The following is a 22,124-nucleotide window of genomic DNA, read 5'->3' as shown; positions in this document are numbered from 1 at the left end:
TCAAGTTTATATGTATCCAAAGAATGAAATTACAAAATTGTGTCATGGAACAATAAAAAAAGCATATCTATAGACGTGAACAATTGCTGTTTGAACATATGGAGCCGACATGTTCTAAGATAAGAGTAAATGCCCAGTGCAAACAATCACGCAAGAGATAAAACAACTATATTTGTAAAAAGGTCATACCATGTACAAGGTCCGTTCGCCCACTCTTGAGAAACAAGCTTATAATTATGTTCTTTCGCAGTATGTAGACTTTTATGTATTTATTTCATTTTCAATTTTACTGTAAGCATATTGAATTGTAATATGTTAAACATATGGTATTGAAATAAGAAGGTTCATACCATATATGTGACCTAAATGATGAGCGCCTACAGGTAATATTCACTAAAAAGCAGTATCTTCATATAGCCCTTCAATTACTGGTGGTATTTTAACACGTCGTAAAAGTGGTTAATTTGTATTTCCTTGATTTACCTGTGTTTCCTTTGATATTAACGTAGTTTATATCAATTTAAAGCTGGTGCTGATGATACAATGAATATAAAATGATATCAATATTATTTTAATAACATATTCAACTCTAATCGATGTATTATTACAACTTCAAACATAAGGTTTCTTGGAGACCACTTTGCAATTCTGCTTGTATAAGTGCTATATTATTTTTTTCTACATATTTTATGCTGCTATATTTCATTTTCTGTTTTTGTCAATGTGATATATAATAGTGCAATATTTACTTCTTTTTTTGTCTTTGTAAGCATGTACTGGTACTTAATATTATAAAAATGATGATATGTTTTGTTGTTGAATTGCCTAGTGTCTATTGCAAATGTAATATGATTTTGCAATTTGTAATTAATAAAACTTTAATACTTAAAGTATTGGTGTATTTTGTTATCATTTAATTTTGTTGTTACATGCTGTTTAGTTAGACGATTTCAACGAACAATCAGCCAAGCGAGTTCACCAACTGTGCCAAAATATATAAATAAAGGTGATGCAAAACCAGTTTAACACAGCAACAATGTAAAGATACAGGTAAAAACGTTGATGATTAATAATTAATTACTATAATTGGTCTACCTTTAACTGTTTACATAGACATCATTTTGTTGTTCTACGATACCAAAATAGGGAGAAATCACTTATTCAGATGTATTCACGCAGCTTAAGTGTAGTGGTAATATCATAAATCATCGGAAATGTCCCAGCGATTAATAGAAACAGAACAAAAATATATTGTTTACCATAATTACCTTGTAAATTCATTTCCTTTTTATCATTGCAGACGAAAATTATCAACTCTATAAAAAGAGTATATAAATATGCATATGAATATTAATTAAGTTTGTATCATTTTGTTATCGGCCATAAAGTTAATGAGACTTTAATGCTATTTTAGAAACGATAGTTGTTTTCTCTCATGACGATTCATATATTTACACCAATGCACTTATCTATGATAACATAAATCATATCTTCAACAAAGCAGTAGCATTATTTGCAACAAATTTTAAGATATTATCAGTTCTTTGAGCAAACCTGATTAAAAGATATCACATTATAAGAAAACAAACTGAAATGGTCGATTGTTCAGCTCCAAAATGATGAATGACAATAACTTGACCGAGATGTTCGGCCTTATCTTAGGTCGAACTTTATCTTGAAGTGTTCATAGATACTGCTCGGAAATCTGCATTATATTCACACTCTCAGAGGACACCAAATAGACTTCATAAGATTGTGTCGAAGGATACACGCAAAAGGTTTGTATTTTTCTTTTACATCTACATGTATATCACAGTCTTATAACACATTCTAGAATAATAAATAGATCATAAATTGATTTTGCATCTATTACAGAACAATGACTTGCTGTTTCGTGATCGTTCGCTATTTGCTATTGGTTGCACTTGTATCACAACATTTTGTCATCGGTCAACAAGGTGAGACATTCATGCAAAATATTTAAAGTTAAATGTTCATATGTTTTTACTGAAATAAGGAAATCTCATGTTTTTATTCTATTAATCTATGTATCCCTATTTAAATCAATGGAAACTGTTTTCCTATGGTTCACATCTTCAACTCAACTTACTGTTTATTCTGAAATTTGACGTAAGTAACTTTGCATAATTAAATGTGCAATAAAGAAAACGGTCTGTGTTACAAAAGGCATCTTGTTATCAATCACACCTCTTTGATAAATACTACAAACTTTGTAACTTTGTAACATATTTATCTAACTTTTCATAAATGTTCATATTGTTTTCAAAAGCCAATGAGACGTTATATAGATAGGTAAATGAAGAAAAAAAAATTGGCTTTGAAATATTATCCTTGAAATAAACCACGATAAAGCTTTGACTCTAACAACCACATGTAAACATCCAAATTTGTAAACACAAACCAAATGGGAAATCAGATTGTTTTATACAACACCTGGCACAACTGATTCCCCTCTTGATAACTGTGTCAATCATATAAAAGTAATAATTGAAGTTTGCAAAAAAAAAACAAAAGTCATATTTCGTGATAAAAACAAACTCCAAATAAAAACATATTGATTTCGAACTTGTGAGACTGATTGAGCAGCTGGTTGACTATTATTTATATGGTTTTCTTACGAGTTGGCAAGCTATATTTTTCAAACTTTATGCATTTCTATGGGAACGAATTATTTACCCATTCAGTCCAACTTATTTTTGTTTTCATAAATAATAATAATTAATAATGCGATGTTCTTATATACCGCTTAATCAAAACCTAGGTCGTAGATTGTCTCAAAGGTGGTTATTGGGCCTTTGCAACCAGCCAATATCTTTGTCAACTCCATGGGGAGCATAGAGCCGGTTCTGTGCACTCACATCTAGCAATCAACAATTCTATCACTGCCTAGTCAAGTAATATTTTTCAGCTGAGTAGACTGGAGCAAGCGGAGAAAAGTATCTTGTTCAAAGATACAACGTGACGTGACTCGCACGGTAAACAATTGGTTCACGAGCCCGGCGTCTTACCACTTGTTTACTGTGCCTCATATGAAGTTGAATTTATTAATGAGATCATAAGGAATGGTTACACAACCTTATCAAATATTTCAATTTCACGTTAGTATATTTCGAGGATGTACTATTATAAATAACAAGAAATTCAATGACCACGTCGATCGTTTTTTCGTCATGAACAACAACAGCCTATATCTCGAGTTTTACAAGCAACGTTATTTTCATGGAAGACGTACTAATTAACTATACGATAAGCATCATACTTTCTAAGCCTTTGATGTTTACATCGCAGTTGATTCAGTATTGCATATCATGATTTCTTTGATAAATGACGACTACTGACGGTCAAACATACAACACAGTAGTATGTATCACACTCATTGGTGTTGTCATGGTTTCCTGGTTCTCATTTTGATGAGGTGATATTACTTGGATTTGACCGAGATTTCTATGTATATCATTATAATCAAATAAATAATGTGAAGATACGTACAAAACCGATATCATTCCTTAAAATTTTGCGCACCCCTTCGTAATCATTTAACGCAAAATCTGAGGTTTCACCCAACATAGCAGTTTTATAGACATTATATATTATTTCTAGCAAAATGTCGTCAGATTCTCTTTCTATTTCAACTTTGAGAGATACTATTAAATAATTCAGTTATTTTACCTTAATGCGCTTGAAGCAGAAACGCACTATTGCATCACGCAAAATAGATGTACATTTTTCGATACTATGAAGTGATAGTTGTTTATATTTCAGTACCGGCAAGAAAAATACACGTGCACAGAGCACTACTTTTTGATAGAGCACGAAATTTCACTCTCGACAATGGATCGGACTCTACCTACGATGCACAAGTGAACTACTTGACTGAAGCCTCCATGCTGGATGGTCTTCGTATACATTACTGCTACGTCAATGTTAAAGTCTTCAAGAGTTCAGCACTTAAGTACCCGGCAAATAATGTGTCTGTGTTTGCGCTAGTTATAGACCCGACGCACTCGGACAATAACATTAATTTCACGGGCTATACAGAAGCCCAAACTGATATAAACGGTAACGCATGTGTTCGAACAATATGTAGAAAAAATGCTATAATATTTGTCGATACTGGAATCGAGCGCTTACATATAGCTGCCAATCAATTGATGCCAAGTCAATTAAGCAGTACGTCATTAAGTGCAACCGAAATACTGTTAAAAAAAATATATCAGATTCCAGCTTTCTTTCATCCGCCTGGTCCTGTTTATACAAAAGGCTTTCTTCCTGAGTGCAAAAATCCACAGCCATTAGCTTATTACATCGGTTTTCATTTCCTTGGACCACCGGATAAATTCGAAGAAAACACAAATGCATCAAAACTCTCTTACGACGAATCGTGGTACCCACTACGTGAGGGCGAGTCTGGATATAAGGTCTGCTACATCAAGGTCAAGGTCCAGGTATTTATTTCGGTTTTTATCATACAACATTTGTTACAACTCCTTGTTGCATTTGTTATTATTTTGTCAAAAACAGACATTTCAGCATGTGTTGTTTTACTAAATGGGATATATGACGACGTTTCATAACATTATTAAGGCTTAGCGAACAAGCTTTTCTAGGATAATGTGTAACAAAAAATATGGCAGTCTACATTATTTTAATTATTAACATCTATAGCAATCGGGGTAGAACATATAATGGGCTTCTTGTTCAGGAATGTGGATATCTGAATCTTTTAGTAACAGTTTTTATAGAAAATATGCATTTCTATATGCTTTAGGAAAAAAGGTAGGTGGTTATGCTTTTAAATGTCACATGAAAGGCTATGCGTGTACATGTGATCAAATGCCACTTGTCTTACAAAAGCAATAATACTTTCAACTATTAAGCAAGGGACATAATTAACATTTTTCTTTATTTTGTCTTTATTTTGAGGGGGAAAATGATAGATCTACAAATATTATATAAACTGACATATTCCTGGAGGACATTGAGTGTTCTTTCCCCAGTAGACATTAACAAGCCTAATCTGATTTTGGATTTTAAAATTTCGCAGTTAATTCGGTTCTGCTCTGCAATAAACGGTTACAAGTTAATCGTCATGACGACAATATCATCTGATGTGATATTTTAGTTTCAATATGCAAATTTTATTTATGGTAATATTGTACGGCATTTCCTTTGTAGACACCATTCTATAACGTCAGTATCAAACTGGAAAGTTACAATAACCAAAGTAACTTCTATTACGGAAGTATGACGTCAGGACCAAAAGAAGACCCAAAGGCTGGCAATATTTTGAATAGAGCGGCATGTATAGAATACAGATGCCCCTATGAAGATCCGAGCAGTGGGAAAATCATCGCTACGAGATTAGAAGGAAAACTGACAGTTCCTAGATCAGTTTCTTGCAGGAAAAGGTATGTATTTCATTCTTGAAATGCTACTCTAGTAATTTTACTAAGCGGCAATAAATAAACGATTCAATGATGCTTATTCAAACTGTTATGATAATTCTTGATATTTATACAGCTGCAGCATACAATAATGAAAGATCTATGATTTCATCAATATTTACAATAAACTAAACAGATTATTAACAAATGACACGGAAAGGCGACCTTTCAAAGTTATGATTTGTCTGCGATTTGGGTTCATATTTATAACTAGAAAAAAGTTGAAAAGTTATCTGTGTCTCGCCGTTCTGCAGTTTCATTTACCCGTAGATCTACCACCTTGCACACTGTTCAAAGGGTATGTTTGATAACATCTTACACTAATAAATGCCCTGTTGAAAACAATAGCATAAATGAAATTTAAATAAATGGATAAAGACTTTGCTTGAAGTCGATTTTTACATCTCAAGGTCACAAGCCTAGCGCTCTACCACCTCACTAACCAAACCTTTTGTTAATCTGAGTGTGTTTTAGACTGCTCGGTTGCCGAGTAGTTCAATTCTTCATTAGGCGAAAAATCCATTCGCCAAACAACGTTTTATTTTTAAGAAGAGCACTGATTACTCATAATGCATCAAAAATCTGCTTCCAGTGTACATTGCCTGCAAATAGTAAACAAAAATGTAACCACCATCTTGGAGGGACATGAAATGTTAAAGGAATTCAGCAAGACTGTATTTAAGTCGTATTTGATGCTGATATGTACTGTTAATTCTGGGATTTTACGATTTTTTGTAGATGCTTACAAGTTTTATTTTATTTGCAGTAATATTTCACCGGATTTTCAATCGGGCGGCTTCAATATAACCAACTCTAACTTTGAAATATCCTTGACACCTCATGATGATTATGGGCCGAATGCTGGTATATATTTTAATAAAGTCCGAAAGGTTGCTAAGTCACTTTGCTTTACCGGGGCCAATGATATAATTGACAATTACGAAATGAACCCAGATACAGGCTATGCCTTTCAGTTTACATGTGAGGCGAATTTACCGTCTGATAATTTAGTTGGCTGATTGAGTTTGTGTGTACTTGTACATGTAATTTAATGAACTTGTTAAGATTCATTAATATTTCATACGCGAACCCATATTCAATTTAGAATAAATAAAATATAAAATACATTACGATATTTTGCATGTTTTCTTCATTACTATATTATGAGAACTACATGATTGGACCCATGTTTTCTTCTTTTTCTTCCAAATGTTTATCGGACGCTTCCTGCGATGCATACTTATGAAACTTCACATAAGTATATATTGATATACATATGCAGATGTGTATTATTTTTTCTCGATCAGACATCAAATATTGCCGCCGCCGCCGCCGTGGCCGCTATGATTGGCTGAGACATATTTCGATATAACTTTTGTTCCACTAGCATAATGTAATGATGTTAATGAAAGAGATATTTACTTCAATTTCCCTATTCTTGAAAAAACAAATTTTCTCTTCTCGATTTCACAAACATTGAAGGTATTTTATGAACCTGCAAACTCAAAAACCACTTCGGTTAAGACAATCCATGTATATATATATACAGTTGTGGGATCGCACAACGTGTGCGCACGATGTGTGCACGGAGTGTGAACGATAAAAATTGGACGATCATTGCTTGCGCACATTTGTGCGGACGATCGACGAACGTTGTGCGATAACAATCGTGGTTGGTGTAAATTGAGGAATGACTTAACAATATATACGGTTTGGTGTTTAAACATATAAACTTGATTGTTGAGTATGTTTCTATATTCTAGCTACATCTATAAGCTTATCTTCTGTCTATACTTTCTTAAATTTAGAAATGGTGCTTCAGTGTTTTTTAAACGACCATAGCCACTTTGTATCTCAACCGTAGTTTTTCCCCGCCCGGGGCACTTACGTAACTCCCCAAGGTAAGGGGAGCTCTAGATCAGAACGAATGCAAATAACAAATACTCAACGTACAGATGTGTTTTCATAACGGTCATACGGTATCACATAGCAGCTATATGTGTCAGGTACAGGCCAGGTAAAACTCCGGTCACTCATCAAATCGTTATTTACCTGTTCTGTTACCTAGCTAGGAGCCAAATCCCCAGTATTGACAGTCTAACGGTCACTGTATATTGTTCTACACGCATTGTAAAATTGAACGTAATCTTAATTATTTTGATGAAAAATTACAGTAAGATATACAGTTTACGGTTTTTTTCATTCCGTAATATTGATCAACAAATTGTACCAAATCGCACAGTTGTGAGGAGGGAAGCGCACAACGGGGCGAACGATTGTTAAATCGCCCAGTTGTGCGCACCATCTGTAGACGATGTGCGGACGGTGTGTGAACGATGTATGAACGGTGTGTGCACGGTATTTTTGGTGCGTTGTGCGGTCACACAACTGTATTTATTATCAACGGGTCTGATCATATAATCATTTTATTACCAGAATTACAATTGCTTTAACCAATTAGATGTGAAAAGAAACACATACATTGCAGATTTTATGGAACACTATATACGTAATGTACCAACAAAAAGTAAACAACAGTGTTTCTAAGAGTTAAAAATGCCACCGGGCCAACCGGGAGTACAACACTCGTCCTCAGATTTGCAATACAGTCGATTAATTAAGATACGTTACCTCGTCAGATGAAGTCTCACTACAGTTGTCCACGAAACCAAATTAATTGGACGTTGCTGTACATGTGTGTATGGTAAAGCACTGTGGAAGTAATGAGTGCTTTGTCTGCAGTGGGACAGTGCTTCTGAAGTATCATCAAGAGGACATTTGTTTTCGATTCTTTTCACGGTTCATGGCTCAATATGCACAAGAGGCTTTGTTTTATTACCCTTTCGCCGAATGTTTACCAGTTATAATTCGATAAGTGTTTCTATCTTTTCTTTATTTCTTGCCTTTCGGCTTTGTATCGATAATATCTTGAACTCTAAAAATAATTACAACGGTTAGGTGGTTTAAGAACAGAACCTGATATACATGTTCGTATGACAATTGACAATTCCCTGTTGCATTGAATGTCGTTTAAATTATCCGATACAATGTGGAAACTTTTGTAAACATATTTAGTTGAATTAGAAAGAATAGATTACCGAACAATTCAAAATGGATTTTGAATACGGACAAGAAGGTATACAAGCATTACTTTAAAGGAACAAAACAATCTTGAGAGGGACACTCATCTGTTTATTTACGGTAAAAAGGTATTTTGATAATTGTAACAGAATTGTTGCGTCAATAATTTGACAATGTATTGACATAAACATGTGTTTTCATTTAACTTGATTTCACACTAGACAATATGTGTATAATAGTTTCAAAACATTACAAGGCAGCATAATTTTAACTCAATTAAGAAGGATTTGATGTGAGAAACATAGCCACACACTTTAAAACAAAAATAGAAACCAGTTAAGCGAATATGTATTCGCATTTGTCAAACTCTTAACTCTAGCGGCAAATACATGACGTCCTTTATCTATCTATTATGATTTTTATTATGAATCGTTCGGAATCAAATTAATTCTGAAAAAGGAAGTGTATATAGAGTCTGGATATATTTTGATACATAGGATACTATTATATGCACGTTAACTGGAAAGCTGGGTTCTTGTCAGGTTTCATCGTAGAGGAAACACTACCGGATGTTGTCCCACTTTCACACATCTGTCTGACGTCATCAGCCGGCTGGTTTCTGATAAAAACTCCATATTGCTGGCCATATTGATCTCTCGGGTTAGCCAAAAATACATAGCTATTTCCCATTCCGGTTTGATTAACGGCAACGGAACTGGAACTGTACAAAACATACATAATTAAAGTAACAATCTTTATGAGTGTCATTTAATATTTCAAAACGAAGTATGCATTACATGGAGATTTGTTGGCCCTTTGATTTCTTGTATGAAATGCAATATGTATTATGAGTAATATGACATGTGCTTTATATGATAACTACGTATATAGTTAACAACAAAATAGAACACAATACCATCTAAGCATTTGAAACTTTGCGATAAACAATGGCTATATATCACTAACGGTTGGTATATAACAAAATGTTAAAGCTATCTTTAATATCGAACCTTGTTATTACATTGTATATCAAACCAATGCAAGTCTTCATGAAACGCGTATTATTTTGGTATATACTTACTCGATAGTGCACCTTGCTCCTTCGTCGCTCGCCACGTAGATGTACACCAATGTCGGTACATTCTGTGTTTTCGTTGCCCCGTCCACAACCAGCCCGGAACATCGGAACTCAATACATGCCGCTTTGGAGTACCGGCGATCTGTGGTCTCATCCCAGTAGGGAGATGTAAAGTAAGTTCCATACTCATCACGTTGTGAGGGGTCATCCTGTATGAAGCTCTTGCTGATTATGTCAAAACTGTGAATGTTTGACTGAAAAAGAAAGCAATGAATGTTCAATTAATTCGCAAAGGTATACATGTCACGCGGCATATTTAATCAGTTAACTATTGGTATTTTGTTAACAAACATTTTTAAAAATACCTCAATATTGGTTATATAAAGAACAAATTCTGCTTAAATAGAAAACCATATTTTGTTCATGTGGTTGATACTTTGTCAATTAAAATAGAAATATTTCATGTTGCAAAAACAACTAATAATGACAATAAATAATGGGTAATGACACGAATGAATACTATAAGATATAATATATCTTGTAAATCCTTTTCACTAAGCTGTGACGGATTAAACCTGTTTTGAACAAATCTCAACTTCAGTCTCTTAAATGCATATTTTTAATCAAATGTCAATCTATACCAACTATAAATGCATTTATTTGAAATAAGCGGTTGATGAAACTAAAAACTGGTGTAGAACACCTTAACATTTATAATTTATATTTCAAAAAAATCTGGTTACATTCTTTATCAGACAATAGACAAGTTAATCGGATTTATTATTATTCGTTGAAATAGAAACAGGGTATCTTAAATGATGTTGTAAAGACACATAAAAAATGCTACCAAATATTATGCGTTCCCTCTGATCTAAATATATAACATTACTTCATCGCAAAAAAATGAATATAATTCATCAACATCTTTATTTACCTTAATATTCAACTTTATGAAGCATGATTTATGTAGTGGATCTTCAACAGGTCTTGTATACCAGGCCAGTCTTTGGTCAAGGACATTTATTCTAAGAGATGTCTCTAGTCTATTTTCCTTTTTGATCGGAGCAAATTGAAAAAGTCCATCAGAAAAGGAAGGCTTTTCACATTGTGGTTTCTTTTTGAAATCATAAGCAGGGCTGTACATTTTGTCACTTCGAGGCTGATTAATGTACGGGTCTATGGACGTGAACTGTACTTGTGTTAAATTTTGAATGTTCTTGAACGGATAATTGTCAGGAAGGCTGTGCTGATCAGTAGCGTACATCTGAGTTCCAAACGTCGTGTACAGATACACAATGGAGTTGCAGAATATTTCCACGCACGCAATGCCGTTTTCATCAGTTGATGATGTACTGATGCCTTTAAAACGAGGACCGTTCAGTTCCTTTGTAATAGCAGTTACAGTCACTCCTTTCAAATAATCTGTGAGTGTGAAGTCAGTGTATGTTCGAACCCTGACATAGCAGGCATCGTCTTTAGGTGCGGGTGGATTCTTCTGTATATATCTGCTGTACGTATAACCAATTATGCGGTTTTTATCACAATTAGAGTAGATCGGACGGCTTATTGTTTTCGATGTTACTGACGTATACATCAAATCTATTTTAGGGATGCTACTGGGATCAATCGTTCCTTCAATCAATGTTTTTGCTAACAATCTACGCTTCCCCTGGGTTTGAACATATCGGAATGCTCCCTGTTCTACCCATTTTCCGGTGTTTGGATCCAGGTGCCACATTGATAAATCCGGATTTCCATCCTTGTCTTGTGATATATTGAACAAACTAGCATCCATCTGTGTAGTTATTGGTCCAGAAAGGGACAATTCACTACCTGAGTTATCCTCAAAATGCATACGAAACATTCCGAATGTTTCAAGAGGTGCTGCATTTCCGTTGTCATCTAAAGTCGTGAAACTTCCGTCAGCGGCCTGCAGATCCTCGAGTTTTCTTGGATCCATGAAGTTAACAAAAGCATTAGCCGCACCTTCATATTTGTTACCGTCTTTATCCAACATAGAGTCTGAAGGAATAGAAACCGTTGCCACTCTGTCAGCACCATCTACATTATTGAGGGGGATGCTTAATCCCATTCTGGTATTGAATGATACAGGGATTGGCCGTAATGGTAATATAACGTTCACGGTCATCATTTTTCCAGGAGTTAACTTCAATGTCTTAATCGAGTCCAGGAACTCTCCCTTGATGTCCTCCTGAAGGGAAAGAGTAACTTCTGTCTTTTCAAAAGGAATACTGAAAGAAAGCATTCCAGATGAACTTGAATATGTGAGTTTGCCTCCATCAACAAATACTTTCCCTCTTTGGAAAGGTACACGTGTTCCATTCCTAATACCATAGGCAAATGCTGTTACTCTTGTAACAGTTGTTCCCAAACTGCAACCACATGTTTCGATTTTATTTAATGAATACGTAAAGTCTGGGCATGTAACCTCGATTCTATCAACTGTTTCGACATTGCAGCATTTTGACGGCCACCATTCTTCACATGTCCCATTATCAATGTCTGTCGATGTGATGCACGGTAGTTGAACACATTGTCCGATATCTACTTCATTTTGCTGAACACCGTTGACTGTAGCAAAACATCCAGCAGGTAATCTCTCTTTCTTTGATACGGGATACTTGTCACACGTGTCCTTTGAAACATCTGGATAGACAATAGAATGGCAATCGTAACAAACGTGTAGAATTTAGTAAGCCAAAATCATAGCTTTCGTAGGACGAAATATAATGTATTTGTGCATCTGTGTGTACATCATATGTGACACCATGAACGTAAAGATGAGAATGTGTGCCATTAAAGTATGGTAAACTGTTTATTTAAAACATTGCTGGATCTTCTTTTTATACAATTTTAAGCAATCAATTTAGATTACAAACATTTGTTATTAAGATGTAAAGGAGGCAACAGCTCCATATTATCATGGTGATTTATGAATTTCACTGTTAATAATTGTTCAAAGCAATATTAGCCAATTAAGAGCGAGCTCAATAGTTTTAACAAATTTAAGATGTCTCATGCGCAATTTTGAAATGCAATTGCTCATCATTTTCCCGATAGAATGTCATCAAAAGGTCTCAATCCTTGGAGTAAATAGATTTTGAAAATAAATAAAAGTCACGCGTGGCATATATACATAGGAATACTGTAGATCAAGACCAGTTACCTTTCACATTGACCAGCACGCTTTCTGATTTGACGATTCCAGCTTCAGACTCTGCCATACATGAGTAAATCCCCTCGTCCATTTTTTGTAGGTTAGGTAACCTCAGTGTTCCAGAGCTCAAGTCTTGTGATATTTGTTTTCCATCTTTATACCTATTTTTTAAACGTTGTTTAAGTTATATTCAAAATACTTAATAAAAAACTATTCTTTCACAAAGATCTGGATGTGCCAACGGTTAAAGATTGAAAAGCTAATCAATTCCTTCATTACCTGTATGAAACAATTCCTATCAGAAACACCTCGTTCGGTATGACTGATTATTTACATTCTTAAAATGAACAAAGTGTATCATAACTTTTTTTTTGTGTGTGCATAAAATGATATAAGTAAAGAAGTAATAGCGACATTGAGGACAACGGAATTTGAAAAATGTTTGATGTAATCCACTTAAAAAAATAATACGCATAAACAATGACATATATCACAACAAATAACACAGTAACCAAGTAGCAATTTCATATCGTTGAAGTAGTAGAAACCAAATAAAGAAGACAAAACAAAACAAGAAAGCAATATGATATATCAGATCACAAAAGATGAATTAGATCAATATGTGTATATTATTAACAATATGATCTAATACTGCTGAATCCGAACAAATATTCGTTGATTGCGTATCATCTACATATCAATATAAGGACTCACACAACTAAATCAGCCAATCAGCAAGTGTTTCATACGATTGTAACCCCGACCTAAAATTTGTTCCGGTTTAATACAGTGCCTCTGAGTGATTTAAATAGGTAATTGTTGACATATTTTACATTGAAAGAAAGCTACAGATATTGAACTTTAGAAACATATATAGTTTTAGTAGATTTTAATATGTGATGGCGGATTGATATGGGGTAAAATGTCAGGGGGTGTTCCCGTCCCACTTAACAGGTTTTGCTTGTAAACTTCTGGCTGTTTAAAGCAGACGACTGTAGCGCTCTTATTTGGCACTAAACTCACCAAAAAATGCCTTTTGAAGCCTTTTGAAGCCTTTGGCAGGTATGTATCTGTGAATCTAGACAGTTGTCACTAGTGTTGTACTTCAAATATTAACGCTATTACCTCAAAAGCGTAATAATAACATATATTAAATGATTAAGTTGTGTAAGTCCTATAAGCAAAGACGTAATAAGGGCAGTGCGAACTTCTCAATTTATCGAGGCGACCCGTCCCTTATCTTTGAATAAATATCGACGCTTTGCTGTCATGTTTATATTATTCTATTTAAATAGTAATCAAAATATATAAAGACACATGTTATAACTTACGACGTTTTTTATCATTTCAAAAATAAAAATAAACTTTTTTTTTCTCTTTGCAACACATGAAACCTGCGTCCTGGAAAACAATTATCATGAATCATGACATCACTGATATCGGCATTAATCATTATTACACAATGTCATATAAAACATTGAACTTCTTTCAGCTGGCGTTCATAGACAATATGAATCGCGCCTTAGTTTAAATTTGGCTATTGTCCATTTAAATTTACCTTTTTTATTCTGTTTCTCTCATAGACATTTCATTTTTTTTCAGCGTTTAGTTCAAATAATGCAATTTACGTTAAAGCTTGTTTAATGAATAAAATATAATATATCATAATAAATAGGATGATCATCTGTCCAGAGAGGGAAAGTGGTATCCAACGTAACAAATATAATGTCAAACTAATTATGACGTTAACAATCGGCTCATGACATCATAGCCTATATAAAAATCATTTGAATGTGGTATGGAAATACAGTTCAAATGACAGGCAATGGTAAATATAATTAAATGACTTGCCAGTATAATAACATCTAAGTTGTATGTTTGTGACTGAAATATTCACCAACCCGAAACATGTATATCCAGTGCTTCATGAGACCATATATAGGGAATTTAATTTAAGCATAAAGCTATACATGGTCTTAAAATGACCAACACATTCTAATTTTCAGTATATCAAACATACTCAGAGTTTCAATTTGAACTGCATCAATGCTTAATGAATAATAACGTATGATAATAAAATGTCATAAAGCGACAAACGATAGACAGTTTGTAAATGCTCGATATGTAAGACAAAACAAGGTATGGAAAAGAATAAAGAAAAAATAAAGCTAACTTTAATAAGATTAAGATCCGTTTTACTTCTTGCAACAAAAAGTTTAGCAAATGTTCACACGACAAGATATGTCCAACCGATTAGTAACGAAGTATAATCACTCCAACGAATCAGTTCTTTTCTACTCACCATGAGTATTTCATTAACGTTGGGAAGCCTTTTGCCTGACAACAAAGTGTTGAGCTCTGTCCAACAAATCTGTACTTATTGACGGGCTGTTTTGTAATCCGTGGTTTCTCTAAAAAGCAAATCAATATCATTAGCGTACAAGTTAAATATTTTATCTGCCCAGCCATATTCGTTTAACTTCCGGTTTCACATTAAAAAAAAAGTATTGATATACCATCAGAAATCATCGGACAGTGTGTAAAACAAACTGGTAGTGTATACCCTGAATATCCATCTGTCTTTGCTGTTCATAGTATTTTATTCATATTTAGAACATTACTATATGAAACATGAATTATTTTCCTATGAAGTTTATATGCTCCTCGGGCTGATATGGAAGTCTCGGACCGATACGGAGAAGGATATGGAAATGGTCGTATGATAAACTCTGAACATGTCATAGCATCAACGAAGTCAATGCAAACAGAAAACTACAGAAAAGGAAAGCTATGAACGTCCAGAAAACCCGGCAATTAGTCCATGTGGAATTAAAGAGTAATCCATGGTGATGATATGTCCCGTCCATAAAGGAAAAGATGTTGGTCAAAAGCCAAATGAACATTTATTTTAGCATGCCAGACTGTTAAATGTTACAGGTGCGCCTCTGGCAAAACCATGTGTTATTTTCGTTATTGGATAGCAAGAAAGTTTACAGACTGTTGCGAAATTTAAAATAGGCTCTCCAGTAAAAATCAACGGTGAAATTTAATATCCATAAACAAGAGATATATATATCTAAGGAAGAGCTAGCGAATGGTAGGTAAAAATTGTCACGTTTGTAATGAAGATTGGTAGGGTTTCAGTCTAATGAGAATTAGATCCTATAAACTGACACTTCACGTTGAAGATCTCACAACATCCCGTTATGTGTGTCTCTCAGACGACATTTGCATTACCTGATTAGATGAGAGCTAACGTTTTTGATGTAATGATATTGGATCACACTGGCCACACTTAAGGTCCAAGAGGTGTCAAATGTGCATCAACAAATGGCGGCGCAAACGACACCGCGCCGTTTCTACATCAATCTAATTCAAATAAGATCTTTGCATCACCCCTATTTACTGTTTTAATTTTAATTAGAATGGTAGGATGGAAACCATAATATTATCAAACTGTATGTTTTGTAAATATGTGAAGCTGAGGAGAATTTTATTGCGTCCTTTAATTTGAAGAAGATTAAATTAACATGTAGCAAAGTCTTAAATATGAATTAATAAAAATGAGTTACACAATTTCTGGTACTCTCACATCAATATTTTCAAACCAAAATATGAATCCAAAATATCTGTTAAGCTAACATACAAAGCAGACGTCATGGTCAAATACAATATCTTTGTATTTCGTAACGCACTTTCTTCCAATGTATCGTTGAGTATAGTCATCCATGCAATTACGTGTAGATCAATACTTTAGCTCGTTTAGCACCATGCTATGCAATCATTATTGGATGAACACATTTGTGTTCATAATCACCCGTAACGTAAATGCTGCGTGTATTGTTCAACCTAGCGTACACAAGATCCATCAGCTCATAAAATCGACTTGTATACTGTAAGTAAGAGGATCAGACGACAACATGTTAAAAGTGAATCATCAGGGTCAGTTTCTAGCAGATTGCTGTATATTTTCACAAGAAGTATGTAAGCTAGTATACCCTTGTTTGCTATTATTTATCGAGAAACTGTTAATTATCATTACTTATGTTTTTTGAAAGTTCAGAAGCGTTATTAATTTAAATCAATGCACAAGACATATTTTGGAATCTTAGAAAACGAACTCGAAAACATTTCTTACCGTATTTCCGTAGGAAACTATGAGCTTGATGGTGAGTTGTGTTCAACGAAACGGGCATCGTTTCGTTTTGCAGGAATCCTTCTTTCCTGAACAGCAGTTTAGTGGCAGAGACACAGAGACTTTGTACCCTGTACTCTCCCCAATAATTTGTTGTAGCTACGGGTTCCCATTGTTTGTAGGACAAATACACATCCACGCCATGAAGGGGTATGTTATTGGTATCCCGAACTGTCCCGAACAAAACTTCTTGTTGACAGAGACACACGTCACAGTCTTTGGAAAGTGTTCCTCCATTAGGACATATTCTTCCACAATCTATAATTCAACCATTGTGTATTATTTCGCAATTCGACAACTTTATTTCAACTTCAGAAATAATCAAGCAAACATAGAATCAAGACAAGCTGATAATTTTGTTATCTAACACATGATTGGTTTTTAAAACAACAACAAGATAATACTGAAATGGCAACAAAAACAATAATTCGCTCTCAAAATCGATAAAACTAGGGTATCATATGAACAAAGAAAATATTTTTTAAAAAAAATAAAAAAAAAATAAGACCAGGTGTTCCAGAAAGGTATGCGTCTTTTGCTACATCGATGACCCAAGCCATGTACATCTAATTCGAATCAAAGTAATTTGACGTCATCACATGGAGATTTCGGCTAGTGACAACAAAACCAAATGTCACTCTAATGAGCATCATCAAAAGTATTGACATTCATATCACACAGAGGAATAGCTTTTTTATGCGAAATCCTGCTGGTGACGATAAAACTTGTCGATATTCTTCGTCAACCTGTATGTTCGGAAACATTGTGTTATATGTTTGTCCGCCGGGTTGAGCAACTAGAAAAACCAGCGATACAACTTTGCTTATAAGGATTCTTTTGAGGTTTTGAAAATCCTCCACAATCGAGGTAGGTCCGTATCAGTATCATTAGTGAACATTTGGAAATATTGTTACTCAGAAGTGTGATTTGCTAGCATTTCGTTTTTCGAAAAAATGGATAATGTATAAATACGGTTTCCTAATTGTAATAGTGTTTGCAGACATAGATAAAGTTATTATGTGTTTTGTCTGCAGACACAACCACATACCTATCATGCAGATCGCTGAGTGAAGATTGAACATTGGAGTAAAAAAAAAATATATGTCTTCATCAAATACCTGGGCAATTCCATTTCGAGCATTCCCGAGTCAGAATATCTTTCCCCGGACAGACCTTTCCTCCAAAGAGCGGAGGAGGGGCACTACATGTTCGTCTCCTAACTTGTGTTCCTCCTCCACAAGTTAATGAACAGTCAGACCACTTGTCCCAGTACGTCCATTCACCGTCAATAGGGTCTGTTAATTATTACAGTGATACATGCTTGTAAAATAAAACAATGTCAGGGTAAAGACTATATAAGTTGACTTTAAACAGGTAAGGACATTCATGAGTCTTACGTGTTACCAATATTACATAGCATTTATTGTTTCCAATAAAAAAAAGAAAAGTTCGAATCACATCCAACTTTGATCAATATTTTGTTAATAGTTTGTTCGATATTTCGTCGGTATACACGTATATAGAAAACAGCATGTCATTTCCAATCTACAAAATTTAAATACCGTTTTCTGATGGTGATGGCGTGGTGCCTGTTCCAGGGGGCAAGTCATCTGAAACATTATAAAACAGTGAATACAGCATAGATACAGCAAGATGTTGTAACAGTATCGAGAAGATAAACATCGATACAAAGATTTTGCCTATCTCATAGAGAAATTATTTTAAATAAACGAAGCACATAAGTCGGCACAATGACGTATACTGGGAAAATGGAAACTCGGTTAGGTGTCCAATTTATGCCACGCTACTTTTGTGTTTGTTCACTGAACCTTGAATTCATCTAGGTCTCTTGACAGCTGTATCTAACTATGTTCAATGTCGTTTCAAGTTTGTAGTTTGTAGTGCACATCAGTGTAAACTTTGCAAGCACCGACTTTCCCGTCGTCAACTCGCTATTAAGTAAAACGAAAACTCCATTTTTAAACAAACTTAATCAACCAAATTATCTTTTATAAAACAAGAATATGCATATGCAACACATTTTACTGTCATAAACGAACTAAGTTTTATGCAATTCATATAAAAGGAGCTCAATGAATGTTTGGTAAATAATGCATTGCAGGATAACAAGTGTTGGTACTTTTGCACGCGTCATTCCACATAGATATCATGTTTATTTGACAGTTGTGAAGACAATCAGATAATACTACCTTCTATCTTTCGTTTTGATTCAAAGTGCTTCAATTAACATAAACAGTTAATTGTGTTTATAAATAACATATATAAGTTGAACAAGTTAAAATCCAATTTCAAAGTCGATATGTGTAAATACAACGACAAAATCTTGGTCATACAGCTTGTAAGGATAAACACGAAAGCATAGTTGGAATTTGCATACTGTTGAGATAAAATATATGACTTAGTGTAATTGAGACAATTATTATGTTAAATTATAGAGTTTCCTGTTGTCCTGTAGTTTAGATGTATCAAATTAATTGCTGGTTGTCAGTGCACCGGTGCTGGCCATAGAATTAATTGTCTTTTGTCAGATAAGGCTTAGTATATGACCTGTCGGGGTCAGGGGATGCTGAACTGTATTTCCTGACTATTTGCACCTGATAATTATGTGATGTGATATTACACTGTATCTATGGTATTTGGCAGTCCCAGATCAGGTCTTTGAACTAGGCACACGTCTATGTTAACCCTTGAGGACTAATACAACATTAAACACAACGATTGGTGTTTATCCTTTATATCCGAGAGACTTGGAGGGTAACACATACAAACACCCATTTCCACGGAAAAGATTATTTAAAGAAACAAAACAATTAAGATTATAGCATGTTATATCTCATAATTTTACGAGTAATAATACCGAAGTAATCTGCCATACGAGTAAGTGGTTAAGTATAGTCAACGGAAAGCTATTTGACGTAAGTAATATTTAAGAACTTTGAATAATTTAAATAAATTTTATGACGTTCGATGTCTGTGACGTCACAATCTCGGACAATGTCGAACTCGCGTATGTCATTCTTTCTGATCGATTTCTTTATTCCTTAAATTCTGTTTTCTTGATCTTATCTGCTTAAATCGATAGTTTGTTGTTTATAACATTTTGAAAATATTATTTTGCTTTTTCTCGCTTCATTTGAAATAACCCTTTGATTTAACAATGACCATTGCTTACGAATCGGGAAATGGTATACAACACAGTATTTTGTTATGATGTATACTTCTCCTAAAATATATATCATATAATGCTGTTGTCCAGAGTTTCACATTTGTTTTAAACAGCCACGAGATCATCGCTCGATATATGATAAAAGCACATGGAACTGTATTTTTGCAGTTGTTGATATTAATTGAACGATAGTAAAGCCAAAAGGATATAATCAAACGATGCATCTTCAACACCGGCCAAAATATAAACTCCCTATATTTTAATTACATTATTGTCATACATATACTATCAAAAAGATTTGATATGGGAGTATCTAAAAAGAAGACATTAGCAATAAACAAACCTTTGTTGAGGATGGCGACGCCTAACCCGACACCGACGGCTGCAATAACCCCAACGGCAATTATAGATCCGACGATGAGCACCAACTTTTTGGTGTTGAGTCCTCCCTTTACTACCGTAGTTGATTCGCCGTCAGCTAAGCCTGAATCACAAGACTCATCGAGTGATTGAAACCCAATTCGTCCTGGACTCACTATGTACTGTTCTTTTTCCATTTCAGGCAACTGAATCCAATTCTTACTTGCATGGCTTTTATATGTGACAGTATAAATTCACATGCGCATTGGATAATGCATTACCTATACTTCTAAATATAGGCTTCAAACAAATTTAATCACAGTATGTATGTATATGCTATGCGGGTGATAAAGCTTAATTCATTTGTCTCATTCATCCCAATGTACTTTTTCATTTTAGAATATTATATAAGCACCAAGAAAAAAGTGTGATCTTATGAAAAAATCTTTAATACTGTAGAAACTAAGGACAAAAGCCACAAGGCTCTCGGCGAGATGTTTCACGATCCCAACATAATGTCAGTGCAGTATATTCAGTCAGACAAATTTCCCATTCAAAGTTTATCATAAATATTATTTACGAATTATTTCACAGTCACAGCATTAGGCCTATTTGATACGGCTTTGAGTGTCTGCGTCTATTTACAGCTAAGGTAAAATAAGAATGTATATATCTTTTTTCATTTGCATATCATTCATCAGTTTATATCTTAATTACTTTCTATAACTCAAAGAATCGTAGTGAAGTACTATGAAAATAAATAAATAATTAAATGAGTAGTTTATATATGTGGTGCAAAGAACTATAAAATGAAATCATCGCGTTTTCTGCATAACGATTTATAGGAGTCCATGCCACAAAGGTCTTTTCACAACGACCAGTGTAGCTTAGGCCCTCGGTTTTCTAACCACAGTTTTATAAACACAAATGAAACAAGAAAGTGATCAATCTGAAAATATCGGCAATGTTCGTAAGTTGGACGACCTATCAATATCCGATTGTGCACAGAGGTAATCGAATTTTAAACCATTTGTGTTATCTTTTGTTATGAATAAAATAGTTCAATGCAGACGCATTTATCTTTTTCTTAAAAATTGATTCTGAAAAAGTTTAACGACTTATGTGACATTGTGAAAATGTCACACCATAAGGCATTTGTTACAGATTTAAACAATGTATATTTACCATGATAATTGGCGGTTTGGATTATTAGAAAAATTACCCATTATAATACCAACTTCTTAGTACATAATTATGATGTTGACTTGTATATATTATAGAGATGTTTATTGATACTTTGGGTAATTGAATGTTACTTAAGTCATTCTAAGCCACGAAAGTAGAATATACTCTTTTATACTTTCTATATGGTCAACGTTCGCGCCATATAAACCTTATGTTGTCGGTATGCATACTATTTATATACTATGTATATATTTTAATTCACGACTTGCAGATGAAGGAAAATACCCACAAATGTTTAATTATTACAAAATTGGAAGAGAATAGACATCGAGCGGAATGATAGTTAGAGATATTCAATGAAGCAGCTTTACATTACTTTTTTTTTTTTTTTTTTT

General features: G+C 34.1%; 2 protein-coding genes across 2 annotated transcripts; one reads left to right on the top strand and one right to left on the bottom strand.

The window, feature by feature from the left end:
* Positions 1–1,699: 1,699 nt before the first annotated feature.
* On the top strand, positions 1,700–6,569 carry LOC110452150. The gene is made up of 5 exons (XM_021500511.1): positions 1,700–1,778; positions 1,876–1,958; positions 3,784–4,466; positions 5,197–5,429; positions 6,232–6,569. The coding sequence occupies exons 2-5, from the start codon at positions 1,880–1,882 to the stop codon at positions 6,482–6,484; spliced, it is 1,248 nt and encodes a 415-aa protein (XP_021356186.1). The 5' UTR covers positions 1,700–1,778; positions 1,876–1,879; the 3' UTR covers positions 6,485–6,569.
* A 2,079-nt stretch (positions 6,570–8,648) lies between these two features.
* On the bottom strand, positions 8,649–20,741 carry LOC110452144 (cartilage intermediate layer protein 1-like). Its single transcript, XM_021500504.1, has 9 exons — positions 20,528–20,741; positions 18,560–18,607; positions 18,116–18,292; positions 16,941–17,255; positions 15,105–15,213; positions 12,812–12,963; positions 10,559–12,291; positions 9,628–9,878; positions 8,649–9,267 (listed from the first exon to the last, which is right to left on the bottom strand). The coding sequence occupies exons 1-9, from the start codon at positions 20,739–20,741 to the stop codon at positions 9,051–9,053; spliced, it is 3,216 nt and encodes a 1,071-aa protein (XP_021356179.1). The 3' UTR covers positions 8,649–9,050.
* Between the last annotated feature and the right edge of the window lie 1,383 nt (positions 20,742–22,124).

The sequence above is a fragment of the Mizuhopecten yessoensis genome, unplaced genomic scaffold (assembly GCF_002113885.1).
Source record: "Mizuhopecten yessoensis strain PY_sf001 unplaced genomic scaffold, ASM211388v2 scaffold6443, whole genome shotgun sequence".
Lineage (NCBI taxonomy): Eukaryota > Metazoa > Mollusca > Bivalvia > Pectinida > Pectinidae > Mizuhopecten > Mizuhopecten yessoensis.
The sequence above is the reverse complement of the archived record's forward strand: the minus strand, read 5'-3'. Positions and strand labels throughout refer to the sequence as shown.

Coding starts and splice junctions, on each gene's coding strand:
- LOC110452144 (XM_021500504.1), bottom strand. CDS start 20,741: ATGGAAAAAGAACAGTACATAGTGAGTCCAGGACGAATTGGGTTTCAA. Junction 18,608..20,527: donor CGTCGCCATCCTCAACAAAG/GTTTGTTTATTG, acceptor ATAATGTTTCAG/ATGACTTGCCCCCTGGAACA. Junction 9,268..9,627: donor GGAGCAAGGTGCACTATCGA/GTAAGTATATAC, acceptor TGTTTTGTACAG/TTCCAGTTCCGTTGCCGTTA.
- LOC110452150 (XM_021500511.1), top strand. CDS start 1,880: ATGACTTGCTGTTTCGTGATCGTTCGCTATTTGCTATTGGTTGCACTT. Junction 1,959..3,783: donor TTTTGTCATCGGTCAACAAG/GTGAGACATTCA, acceptor TTTATATTTCAG/TACCGGCAAGAAAAATACAC. Junction 4,467..5,196: donor ACATCAAGGTCAAGGTCCAG/GTATTTATTTCG, acceptor TTTCCTTTGTAG/ACACCATTCTATAACGTCAG.